General features: G+C 40.1%; 1 protein-coding gene across 5 annotated transcripts in view; it reads right to left on the bottom strand.

Moving 5' to 3' along the window:
• The window catches only part of tcf12 (transcription factor 12), a 69,241-nt gene that overhangs the window by 21,132 nt on the left and 34,181 nt on the right, over positions 1 to 13,928 (bottom strand). For all 5 annotated transcript variants that reach the window (XM_010794875.1, XM_010794874.1, XM_010794871.1 and 2 more), the window contains exons 7-8: positions 13,353 to 13,488; positions 12,275 to 12,327 (exon numbers count right to left, since the gene is read on the bottom strand). In XM_010794875.1, the coding sequence (XP_010793177.1) occupies positions 12,275 to 12,327; positions 13,353 to 13,488 (189 nt within the window). The remainder of the gene's footprint in view (positions 1 to 12,274; positions 12,328 to 13,352; positions 13,489 to 13,928) is intronic.

Below are 13,928 nucleotides of genomic sequence, written 5' to 3' on the forward strand. Positions count from 1 at the left end.
CATTTTGTTTCAAGTCCCAATCCAACACACTCACAAGGCTTAGTATGCACGACAGACACAAAGCCTCCTCAAACAACTGCTCCGCTCAGCCTGCTTGGAGGGCGTCGTCCAACACTGTGCGTGATACTTGCCAATGCTTTCTGGAAAAGCATGGGATCAGCATTTTCATGCATAAAACTGTGACTTAAAAAACTAACTCGCTTGAAAGAAGGCGTAGACATAATATACCGCAGCTCCGAGGTGTTGATGGATGAATCGAGTTAAACATCAGGAATATGTTAAGCAAGATGCTGACGTTGTCAATGCTACAGTCTGAGCTCGAAGGGAACATCAAACACCTATCTGGTTGAGTTTGAAAGAACATTTAAAAAATCTTATTATCTTAAAATTGTATAAGTAAGAAAAAGGCAATACTTTTTGTTATCATAAAGAGCTCTTGAAATGGCAAATTATTTTTTAATTGTACACATCTGTTAAATACATGGAACTGGAATATAAATACGTGCTGTTACATGTATAAACACAATGGGACTTTAGAGTTCAATATAAACAACAACTAAACATTCAACCACAGGTGGAAAACATCTCACAAGTATAAACAGGACAAAATAGACTAGAATCATTTATTACCTATACAAAATATATTAAGATGTATATTAATATCTGACTCATCAAGCACATACATATGCATTTGGATGCACAACTTTCTTTTCTTATAATAGAAAGAAGATTAAAGGATTAAAAGACCCATCAGTGTGGTTTTCTTCTTCTCTAGCAAAGCATTAAAATATTCAAATTCTGACAGAAGAGCAGCCTGCTCGGTTCTAATATGGAGCAACCCCTGGCAGTCGTTAAGACCACAGAAATTGGTTAAGCATGAATTCAACCTCATAGACTACTCATCACATACTGTATGTGACATGTACATACATTATTGAGTGATATAGGCCAACACACACACAAACACACACACCACCACACAACTCCTACAATCATGCATGCTTCAGTGCATGTGAAGAGGGCTAACCTCCAAAAAACACGGTATAACCTGTTGCAGAACTAAACAACAACAACAGAGAGCACATGTAATCTCTTTTGAGTTTTTAACTATTTCTTGGATTACATTTTATGACATCCCATTTATGGAGGGGAAGCTTTCTGTTTAGGGGGAACATACTCAAACAATCACTGCAGGGCTTTCATTTCTACTTTTTCTCTTCCACTAATGGGCAATGGAAAAAAGATCAGCGAGCTGCTCCATCTGTATTGGTTCTGTGCCACCAGCTCACAAGCCAACGGCCCACTGCGAGTTCAGAGCTCCAGATGGTGAGCCTGCATTGCAATTCTGCATTATAACAAATGAATGTGAATCAAGTTGATGCAAAAAACGAGCACCACCTTTCTTTTTTCCTTGCAGGGAAAACAGTGCTTTTGATCAAAGACTTTGCCCGTTCTGTCCACATGCTATCAATTTTCTCTGCATCACCATCTATAACACAAGCCTGTTAATACTTAATATGAAAGAGATCAAAGTCATCTTTTGTGCAGCGGGAACAAAGAGGAAATGCTGCAACAGGTTATAAGGGAACATTTGAAACACACGCGTGAGTAAGAGGACCTTTTCCATTCAATATCATTAAGATTCTATCCTCTTTATTTTTCCTTTGTGGGCTCTGCTGTAACGTCACAAATAGCACAGGTAATGACAGGTGTAAATCTGCCTGTGTAATTTGCCTATGACTATTAAGATTATTGAAATGCACTACAGAGCTCAACCAGCCATTGTCAGAGCACCATTGGATTTATTTTACAATTACCGTACATTACCCATAAAAACAGGAACATCTTAACACTTCCTGCAGCACACAAACCATCCATCTTTAAATCAATAATCAAGTTCAAGGCAAACATTAAGCAGTACACACACACACACACACACACACACACACACACACACACACACACACACACACACACACACACACACACACACACACACACACACACACACACAGTGATTCATAAATTGCTCACACAAAAAACGTTTTCAGACTAACAAAAATCAAAGAGGTCATTAAAGAGAAGTTCAGAAATCACATTAGGCTCCCTGTGGCGTCCAGAATGCCAATGTGATTAAAAACAGATGGAATAACAGCAACACTGGTGCTTAGTGCTCAATCTGCAAACAGGAAAGTTTAACCTCAACAGGCAGACTCTTTCTCTTAATCATTCCCAGACTCCCACTTGTTATTATTTCAACCCAGTCTGGGTGCTGAAGCCACCAGCCAGTCAAAATAAATTCAAGGCTGCAAAAAACCTTTTCTGCCAAGATGTTTCATTTCTGTGTATGAGACAACGTTTTTTAAAATGGAAAAACTTTCTTTTTATGTATTGCCTAGAATATTAACTTTTTAGAATAAATAATAACCCACAACTGGGTTTGAAGTAGCTTAAAAAGAGTGCAGCAACACTGTTAGACATTTGAAATATTAAATTCATACAACTTCATCTGATGTAATGGAAAATCAGACAGAGGAGCCTCAGGCGAATGCATTTTCACACACACAAACACATACACACACAAATACACCGCTTTTATGTCAGACACAAGGACAGTCAGACACACACACTTTTTCCAGCTCATCTCTGTCAACACACACACATTCCCAAAGAGTCTACTTACCGATTTCCCGTTGTAGTAATACATTAAAGAGTTATTTCCCATTCCTGGGACCGGGTAGGCACAATACATCTTAGCTCGAACAGTTGAAGTGACACAGATGAACTACAGCAGCACTCTAGCTTTCTCTCTGGACATACATCCAAGCCGCTCAAAAGGGTCTGATATTTCTCTCAGCACTGGCCTCCACACACAACCCACTCAGAGGAAACTTATGCAAAGCAGGATTGTTCCATTCCACACTGTGGGAAGGGGTGGCTGACAGAAGGGAGTGGCTCATGTGGTACATCCCACTCCTAAGCCTCTGAGTGCTGAGGCAAAGAGGAAAAGGACGAGGGGGGAGGGAGGGCGTAGGGGAGGAGAGTGTAGAGAAGATAAAGCGAAGTGGGCGGGACGGAAAACAAATGTGTGAGCGGATTAAGAAAGAAGAAGAGGGGGGGGGGGGGAATTAAGCAACAGGCATAAAAAATGAAGATTATCTGCAGGGGAACACCAACCAACTTGAACTACAATTATTTGGATTTGATTCATTTGCTAAAATAAAAGGTGTCCAAATGAGTGGATCAAATGTGTTATCTTCCACGCATTTTAATACGAAGTTTGTTTTTGTGATGTTTAATCAAGTCTACATTAAGGGAGGTAAAATCTGCCATTTTCAGACATTTGACCTTTTCCCACACATGGCCCACACACCCAGCAGGAGTCATTCGTGAGAGAAAGTGAAAGGTGTAAGGCAAAATAAATAATCCATGAATGTAAATCCAGGTTATGAGGGAAAAGAAAGTATGTATGAAATGTGAAGTATGAGGGTTGTGGCGTTGGCAGAGAGAGACATTTAGCTGTGAAGTGCCTGAGTTGTAAAAAAAATGCAACAGCTGCAGAGAGGGCTGGTTTGTGACGTCGCAACATGAAAATAATGCTCCATTTCCTAAACCCTGGGGGCCTCAGACAGGGGGGAGCACCTGGGGGCAGAAAGAACATGGACAGCCATTTTACCATGGTTTCACAGCAAGCCACACAGCTCCCCATTTACCTTTATCATGTGGGAGGAGGGGAGAGCAAAGGAGAGGAGAAGAAAGGAGAGGAGGAGAGGATAGATACCCTTTTCCAGCGAGAGCTCGGTCTCGTTGGAGCCTTTCATGTCTGCCACTCGAAGCTTCCTGGACTAAACATAGGCCTGGAAACTCAATGAGAATATTAGTGTTATAGAGAGATGAAAGCTTCCACTTCCCTAACAAAACTAGGCCTGTATAATGCTTTTCCTTTTAGTACTGTTATTATTTATCCCCCCTTTCTTCTTCTCTTTTAAACGTGTACAAAACACTGGATCTGCGTGCGGTTACTGTTTTACATCTGACGGTGTTTCAAATTGATTCTTAAAGGGACATGGTGTTTGAAGGGGTCTAAAACAAATCCAGGCACACAGCAGAGTGTTGCAAGACAGATACATGAAAGCAAGAGGAGATTGGTGTTCATTTGGGAAATGGTGCACACTTATCATATCCAAGCTGACTCAGGACTCTGCATTCTCAACTCTACTGATTCTGCAGGAGAAACAGTGAGAATATCTATGCATGTCAAGCAGAGGAAATGTTTGTGTAATTAATTATGTCAAGGTCAGAGAGTTGATAAAAACAGAGTGCATCAGTGTAGGAAGTGTAGAGGAGGAGAGACTTGAATGGAAGACGTGCGTCAGGGGAAAATAACAGGTGCATGCAAGTGTTTTAAAAACAGGAAGCTAGTTATTGTATTGTTTTATGTTGTTGTGTCCGCTGATTTGGCCTGTTTAGCGACAGGGTCAGCAGTTGGAGCTGGCTGAAACACAACGTTCAGTTAAATACTTAGGGTACCCATTTACCTATTTGCTTTACAATTTCCCTCCTTCTCAGAGTCAAACAGTTTTTAAGAAAAGCCTCAAGACCCACCTGTTCCACACCGCATTTTACTGACTGTCCTTTACTTTGTTTATTTGTATTTGAACCTTTTATGCTCTTAACCTTTTTTTTGTATATTACCATATTTTATTCAATATGCTCCTTCGATAAGTTTTTATTTTATTTGTTTTTATTATTTTCTCCTTATAGCATTGTGAAGCACCTTGAGATGACGTTGTTTTTAAAGTGTGCTATAAAAATGAAATGTATTATTATATTATTATAAACAACACATAGACAAGATGCACGATTCAATGTCAATCTTACTTTTTGAGGATAACTTTCAACCTGATTTCAATCAGAAACAAATAAATATCCATACATTCTCTTAGAAATCATAGTGAAAAAAACACACTCACACATTTCTGGGAATGGTCACGTTTTTTTCAGTATCAAAATTCTCCACTGATAGCTCTCTGTACATCCATGGGTGCATTGCAAACAGGTTCATCTCAAAGCTTATTTTTATCTCAATTTTCTCTGAGGGGGGGCTCACTGGGTCAGACTTTTAAAACCTCTTGTCTCTGGGTTGAAGGCTCAGCTCCACCCTCCTGTTAGCTCCACCCTCCTGTTAACACCACCCTCTAAGACACTCGAGTCATCACAAGGTGCTTTTTTTGGATTTGTTTGGGTGTTGAAAAACAAAAAGCAAATCCACAGGCTGAGCTCGCCCCCATCTCACGCATGGACTTAGCAATGATGTCATCAGACAGGAAGATTGTTTCCTGTAAGAAGCTCTGGTTCTAATTAGAGAGGCTGAGTCAGAGGAGGGGGGGCAGAGGCATTCAGACCCCCACCCTCACCAACTCATGGCTGTGTCGTGAATGCATTGATATTATTAAGACAATAATAATTCAGGGGTTCTGCAGGTTTCTTCAAGCTAAATTTAGGATATTTAAATTATTCTTAATACCACGAAGAATTCAATTCAAGCTTCACTGTCAAAGTGTAAAAGTATTATGGAAAAAGTGTGGGGACGATGTGGCGTAGAATTATCATTATCACATCACCTTTTTTCCAGGAAAAACACAGGGGTGTCCAACTGTATCAATTACATCTGTTGCTCGTGAACTGTCATGATTGACTGACAATGGTTGTGAAAGAGTTCCCTGACAGGTGAACTTGTTTGCATCCATATACAATAAGTGAAAAGACTTGATGAATTGTATTGCATCTGACATTTGAATGAACGTTACTGACTGCCACCTCCTTCAGACTGTGAGACTGTCGACCACAGCTGTTAAACCCAACATCCTTTTTAAATTCCACAGCTCTCTTAAAGCAGACCCAGCCCAGCTCTGGTTTATCCCCCTACAGAGTACAGTTAATGTGCATAAAAAAAAGGATATTCTGGGATGTACTGCCAATGTTTGAAATACTATGTTAAGATTAAGAACAGGGGAAAAGGGAACAATTATGTTTTCGGAAGATTTACTGAACCAATCATACTGAAAATGTCCAAGCACTGCTTTTCTTTTACATGTTTTTATTGTAACCATTCAGCAGTTTATTTCTTTAAACAAGACACACATTTTTTTGTTTTGGTGTTTTTGCAAATAGAAAAACTCATGGCTTGTTTTTAAAAAGTGCCATTTTAAAACACAACTGGCTCTGGCACAAAATGTTTCCATTAAAGTTTTACGAATCTTGCCCATTATAATTAATTAAATAACACAATCTTTGGTGTATGTGTTGCTTGCATTTATGTTTTGATCAGGCTTACAAGGCTGCAAAAAGCTTTTACACACAGACTAATAATTGGGCACAGCAACCTTCAAACAAACGGCCATTTAAAGCCGCCCTTAAAGTCTGAAGGCAGTAAATGTTTGTAGCAAAGCAACTAACTACATCCATTCCTCAAGCTTGGAGAAATTAAACGCACCACATTTGTTGGACATCTGTCCTAAAGCAAATGTTGGAATAACTAAAAACACTGAGAACAGAAAATGTAATTCTCCTTGAAAAAGATAGAGGTGATGAGAGAGATTAAGATCCAGTGGAGGGAGAGTCAGGTTTAATTTTAGCTGAATTAAAATGATGAGAGATGATTTTTCTGTTTTGGAAAACCTCAATTGTTGCTCCAGGAAATCCACTAATGAGGCTGCTTCAAAAAAGACAATGACTCATTTGTTAAATTAATATAATTATCAAATTATTTTGTTCAAGCTTGAACACCCATCTATTTTCACAGCATCTTTACATCTAGCAGAAACACCCCTTACGACTAGGATATTTTTACAAGGAGAATGTTATTTAAAATCATAAATACACTAAATGATACTGCTATGATACAAGTTATTTGATATCTGGCTTACATTTTTGATACATTTGAATGTAGTTAGTTACTGAAGTGATGTCATGGCTATTTATATATTTGTTTCTCTCTTTCTTCATGGTTTGTTCTGAAACTTGACTATGTGCGGTGTATTATCCCCTCCTTTTATTTCCAACCTGTGTTGAATAAGATCCTAATTAGGTGGTTAATAAAAGCTAATTAGAGGTTATTTAGGAGAAAGTGAGTCTCTATACTGTGCGAATCTGAGGAGGACGCACCTGGCATCAAAAAAACATCTCATCTAATACGGTTTGTTGACTTAAATCCGTGTGCAGCACTATACCTTGGATCAAATCTGAAGTTTCTCCTGATATAACTTCTTTCTACTCTGTGAGCCTGTGAATCTTTGAGAGGCGGCCAATAACCTATACAACTCTTCCTTCATCACTTCCATGGCCTTTTACAAAACTGTAACAACTCCTTTTGACAACAAGCTCATTCATCCTTCTCACACTCATGTTAGGCGTGTGTGTACATGTAGTGCCCTCAGAGGCACAGTTGAACAAAACTCTGAATGTACATCGAGGTATTTTAAAGAAATATCTGCGTCATTCATTTTTGAATTGCAAATAGTTCCTTTTTCAAACACATCAGAGACGCTAACACAGTTTTTATGAAAATATTTGAAAGGAACTTCATGATAATGCTTCTGCTAAATCATAGATTATATTTTAAATGAGGCTCTAGACAATAGAAAACTAAGGAAATCACAATCACCCACAATCCCCAGACACACAACATTTGAGTAGTGTGTAACAAACACACTCCACATTACACATAAGGTTCCAGGAGTAAAGAAGCAGTGCCTCTTGTGGTTCGATGATGAACTCTCAGAGCAGCCTGGCTTCGCTGCTCTCTAAATAACAAACACTCTCCGATTGTTGACAGGCTGTGTTTTTGAGCCTGCCAGCGATCTGAAATCAAGGTTTGCATTAATGCTGTATCTCACGCAAGCTCTACATGAATAATTTACAACAGGCCAGAAAGTGAGTAATGACTTTAATCTGTGCATTATTTTTGTACTCTTTGTCCTTTTAACTCCTCATTCTCTCCACAGATGAAAGGGCTCAGGCCTCTGGCTTGTTTGCCTGTTCCATTATCTGCAGCCTCTAATGTCAGTGGTACATTTCAGCAAGCCAAATAAAGATAAACACAAAGCCAGGGTCCCAGAGGTGGCCGCGACTGTTCAGCATCATCCCTGTCAGACGCAGGGTGTCTATCTAATCAGCCATCTGATGAGGCCGTCTCTGGGGAGCTCAGTGACCGGGGTCAGGTCGGAGCCTCAAATACAGCCCAAAAATGACTTACATATGCAATACACATTATTCAATTTATACACACTGAATCTCTCATTCAGTCATGCCAAAAAACCAATCCAGAATAGGTTTAATTGTTTATAAAACCTAATCTAAATTGTAATCTTTATACAACTAATTTAAGCCGATGACAACCTCTGCTGCAACTACTAATTTCTTGACATTTGTACAATGTTCAACTAAATTTGATGACACACAAAATACTTCCAGGCAATACAAACTGTGAACAATCATTCTTATCGTTTGCAGACCTGAACACACCCTGCTGTTTTTAAAACACTTTGAATGTTTTTATCTCTTTGAAGGCCCAAATAAATGTAATGCCTATTGTTTCCTCCCCTGACTTGCCTTTGGTCGCCTCTTTTAGGTAAATCAGTGTACTTTAAAGGATGTAATGCAACATGAATGCATGTATACTTATTTATAATCTTTAACTGTGTCTATGTTATATGCATAAGTTGCACATGTGCAGCTTTTCACCGATCTGCTGGGTGCCCCTAAAAACTCATTTAGATACTTAAAAAGACCCGGGGTGATGCTGGCTGTTTACATATGGCTCTACTAATGTATTTTATCCACAGTCTATTTACCAAGCCCTGATACAATGTCCCGGCCTGCTGTGGTTCTAAAGAAGGAAACAAAAAGGCACTGCTTTCTTAGCAACAGGAACATTAGGTATACTGTTTATGATCTCTTGTCTTTGAGCTGTTCAAGTCGCAGGGATGTATCTTTTGAATGTCATGCATCAGACAGCACTGCAAGGAACATCTTTGGTTGTAAGATTCAGAGCCTAAAGCACACTTCCTTTCTTACAGCTCACACAGTACACATCTCTCAGAAGCAAGGGTGTCTGAGTGATCTGTCAGCAAATGTCAATCTATTTTGTCATCCACACTCAGGGTTCTCGCTTGCAAAAGTCCCTGAGGGGAGCTGAATCTCAGCCCACCACTTTCTTTCTCTCATCCTGCAGCCATAGCGTCACCAAAGCCAGGGAGGAAGTGTCACATCGTGCCACTGTGCCTCAGAGGAGGGTTCATAAGGATGGGGGGGGGCAATATTTACACAAACAAACTGACACACACACACATATACACACCATGCCCTTGCAGCTCCCCATAAATATCCTACAAGATGCCACTTTCCCCCACGAGCCCCAACAGTCCCCGTCTCCAGTCCTCCTGTTAGACAGGTGCCCACGCAGCTGCCCGTCAGCATCCCTCAGCGCAGCCGCCTGTCTGTCCAATCACAATGCTCCGTCCTCAGTGCTCAGTTTATACAGTCAGATAATGCAGGGAGCCAATTATAGACAGGGTGTCTACTGTAACACATTATTTTAATATGAAGCTTTCATGCTTAAGCACTTTAAAGATTTTCATCTATCGGACATGTTAGACTTTCTTAATGCCCCCTTTTTCTTTCTTTTTTATTACTTACTTGTCTTCAAATGTATGATGTTAGACTATATATTATAGCGTGTGCATATGCTTGCATGGATTATTCTTGATGGTGGATAACAGTGGATTTTTTAGGGATATGCATCACACAATTACAACCACATCTGCAGTTTCTCATGGCTGCAAGCACACATCTAGCAGACCACAGAGGAAAGTATGTGTGTGGCTAAAGGGGGTATGGTGTCTGTATATAAGACGAAGAAACATTTAAATGTTTGCAATCAGCCAGCTGGCCTGTATAGATAGCCTTCACATCCTGCTGCACTGCTGTGTCAAAGCCTAAATGCGCAGAGGATGTGCTCCCGTAAATATTTTGATTCAGCTCCATCATGTAGTGTACACAAACACACACACACACACACACACACACACACACACACACACACACACACACACACACACACACACACACACACACACACACACACACACACACACACACACACAATAACATCATGCTTGGGCTTGCAACTTACATTGCCTATCTGATTCAAAACTCTGAAATGTATTTTTAGACTGAGAAGCAAGAATACAAGCTGGAGGCAAAAGGGGATTTGAGGATGAAATAAATAAATAACATTCCCAGCAGTAGACATAATGATAGGAAGCACTGTGTTGATTTTTTTTTTAAATCAAGCAGTTATTCAGGTCTCTGGTGAGCCTCTCGAGCTTGCTTACACAAGCAAAAGCTTTCAGGGCATCTGCAGCTGCATTCATGTTGTACAGGTACGCTGCAGGCTCTTCACAGCTGCCTCTGGCAAAGTATCTTTGACTCCAGGTGCACCTTCCCCTCGGCACTTCTTCAACACCACCCTCACTGTGTCGGAGCCACAAACAAGGGTCTTGGCTGATAATCATCCTCAGACATAGAGCAATCTGCAACACTTTACACATTTTTAGAGGCCATAAGTAGATCTTTACACCATCATGCCAACATGCCTCACCTATGCCTCCAATACTGATATCCTAACACTTCTTAAAAGCTGCCAGACAACCTCCCACTCAAACATTTTCCACATATATCACCTATTAAAAAAACAGCTTTATGTTTTCCTTTCTCTGTCAGCAGGTTAAAAGAGACCTACAGCCCTTTATTCAACACTGCCATCTTCATTCTTTCAAATAGGATCAAAGACTAACAGGGATAATTCCTCCGAGCTCCAGGCTTTATCTCCTGAACAGCGCTGAGTGACAAGAAGAAGCTGTATTTTATCCCGTGCTCCGTCACTGTTTTCCCCCATCTAGTTTTGTACTGCTTGATTGTACTTTCATGAGTCACCGAACCGCACCTGCGCCCATGTGTTAAGTACTGACAAATAAAAGCCCAGCGTCCATTTACACAACAAAGAGATGTAACCCGCGAGGCAACCATTCTTTGGCTCCCTGCGCCTGACAAGACCGCAAATATATCACTTACTTAAGAGGAAGGCAGCTCACGTTCCTGCTGCTGTCAGAGGCTGCTTCTCTCCCTCACGCTCTGACAAACTTCTTTTCAAATACAAATCCAGAAACAAAACACATGCCAGCCTTTTATGTTGCATGGCCTGTTCCATATTTGATTTCAGAGTAACAGCAGCAGAGGTGACGATTATCAGAGCTCTGAAAGGCAAATCCAGTCTCAGACTCCCTCACCAAAAAAGAAAGAAAAGAAAAGATAACCCTTTCATTGTTTAAGGAAAGAAAGGGGGGGATTTTGGTAAATCAGTTGCTTCTTATTGGAAAAGGAAAAAATATTGTCTTGTACCAGTTCTAGGAATTTAAAGCAAGGCTTAATAAAAACCTTTCCCAATCCGCCGGGGTTTTAACAATGAACATCTGACTTACTGATTTATGCATATTAATGAACGTCAACACCCCCTGTCTAAGTGAGAGCAAGCTGAGCTCCACACTTCTCTGCATCCTAATGGTTTCTGCTCCACCGGGATCATTACCAATAGAAATTTCAGATATTCCGTGCTATTAATCTCTGTCTGTCCTCCTGTTCGGCTACGTAATGACTAATTAAACATCAAAAGAGCAGAGCTGGGGATCTGCTCTGACAGCCTCTCTCTCTCCCAGGAGAGGCTGTGAGGAGGCCAGACTGTGACAGGGCAGCACTGAAAATCAATCACTTCAAGGTGCACAAGTGTGAGGACGCACACACAAAATGTACTGAAGATGTTCCCTAGACAGGTACACACTAAAACTAAACAACACGCATGTAAACAACAAACATGAAAAGTCAGAACTTAGATAAACAGGCACCACAACACTGCTGAGTTAGGAAACAAATAAAAGATCCGACCTAAGAAGTGTGGCAGTGATGTCAAGAGCGCTCTTTGTGTGCAAGAGGGAGGGCGTGTGAGTTGAGTTGTGTGTGTGTGTGTGTGTGTGTGTGTGTGTGTGTGTGTGTGTGTGTGTGTGTGTGTGTGTGTGTGTGTGTGTGTGTGTGTGTGTGTTTGTGTGTGTCTGTGTGTATGTGTCTGTGTGTGTGTGTGTGTGTGTGTGTGTGTGTGTGCTTAAGTAAGCTCACTGTGAAATCAATTTATATGAGAGGTAGATGATCTTCCACTCACAGATGAAGGCAGGCCAGGAGGGACCTTGCGAACCTTTTTTGTTTGTAGAGGATCTGTGGAGAGATGAAAGCAGGTCTAGTCATTCTCAGGCAAAATCAAAAGGCAAACATGAATGTGCTGTAGTGTACCAGAAATCTACTTTGTGGCATTGTTCAGAATGGATTATTCGTGATTAAATCCTGATTTACACAGAAACATGAGTTAAAAAATTAACTTTAGATATTTAAAAAAACAAGCGTTTTGGGGTGGGTTACTAAAATATTTGGAGACAGTGTAGCTCCGTTTACTGTATGTCTTCAGGTTTAGATTGAGAAAAGCTTTCATGTGTGGCTCTAATGTGTCTGCTTGTTATCCTATAGTGATGGGGGGTTTTTTTTACCCCACTTTTACAGATGTTTTTGTTTTTTCTTCTTATAGTTCAGCCCTCAATAAAGACATTGTTTTTTTTTTTAAATCAATAAAGATTATCTGGTTGGTAACATATGAATGATAACAAACTATGTGTATTTCTGTTGTCCTTGGTTATTTATATCTTTTAGGAACATACCTTCCATACTTTAGTTTTATATTTCAGGGCAACTGTGCCCCAAAAATAAAGTTTCTATTTGGATTTGGAATATTTTTAAGCTGCATAAGCTGCATTTTGTCCCAGCGTTCATTTATTATGCTCCATATACTGTATCTAGAACAAACTCCCAGAAAACTGCAGGTCCGCTAAAATTCGTACTACTTTTAAATCCAGGCTGAAGACTTTTCTTTTTGCTGCTGCGTTCTTTGGTATAAAAAAACTTTTTTAATATCTTACACTGCACTGTAAGTTCTACTCTTGTATTGTATACCTGTCTTATTCTATTTGAGCTTGTCTTATTTGTATTTTTATGGCTTGGAAGACTGTTTTTAAATATATGTAAATGTCGTTTTGTGTTTATGTTGCACTTCATCATGCTTTTAATGTTTTGTTGAAAAGCACATTGAATGCCTTAAATGGTGAATTGATTAAACTTGCCTTGCAAATAAACTATAACATTTCATTTTCAGGACATTTGATCTATTTTGTTATCATTGCGATGGCACTGACCAATGATTGGAGGATCTTGCAGTGGACGTCTTCTAGGATTGGCTGCAGTGAAGGAGTAGCAAGGAGCAGAAGACTTCCTTGACGGAGTCACCGGACTCGGACTCGCCATCCCGACGTCCGACCTTACAGAGGAAGACTGGAAGAGAAAACAAACAAAAACAAATGCTTAAAATAAAGGAAAGGCTTATTGAGGTGAGCTTGTTTCCTTCAGCAGTTTGAAGTTATTATGTGATCTGTTTGTTCTGTGCCACAGGACAGATCAGCACATCATCCTATCGCCAATATCTATTTAACCTCTGCAAACCCAACAAACTGGGCAAAGAGGCCAATTAAGAGCTTGGTCTAATTAGAGTAATCGGCTGCAGACCAGTAGAGCCGGGTCATTTGAGCGATTTGCAGCAGCTCGGCTTTTTTAACTCCCCTTTCGCGCCCCCTTGGAAACAGCAGGCTGAGGATTGACACCATTACCAAGGAGATGTTTGCAACAGCTCTGATTTTTGATTGATAAATACCTATAACAACATTTATTTTAGTTTGAAATTAGCATATATGAAAGAAATAATTTTTGTGATCTAC

Source organism: Notothenia coriiceps, unplaced genomic scaffold (assembly GCF_000735185.1).
Source record: "Notothenia coriiceps isolate Sejong01 unplaced genomic scaffold, NC01 NC01_scaffold00037246, whole genome shotgun sequence".
In the NCBI taxonomy this organism is placed as follows: domain Eukaryota; kingdom Metazoa; phylum Chordata; class Actinopteri; order Perciformes; family Nototheniidae; genus Notothenia; species Notothenia coriiceps.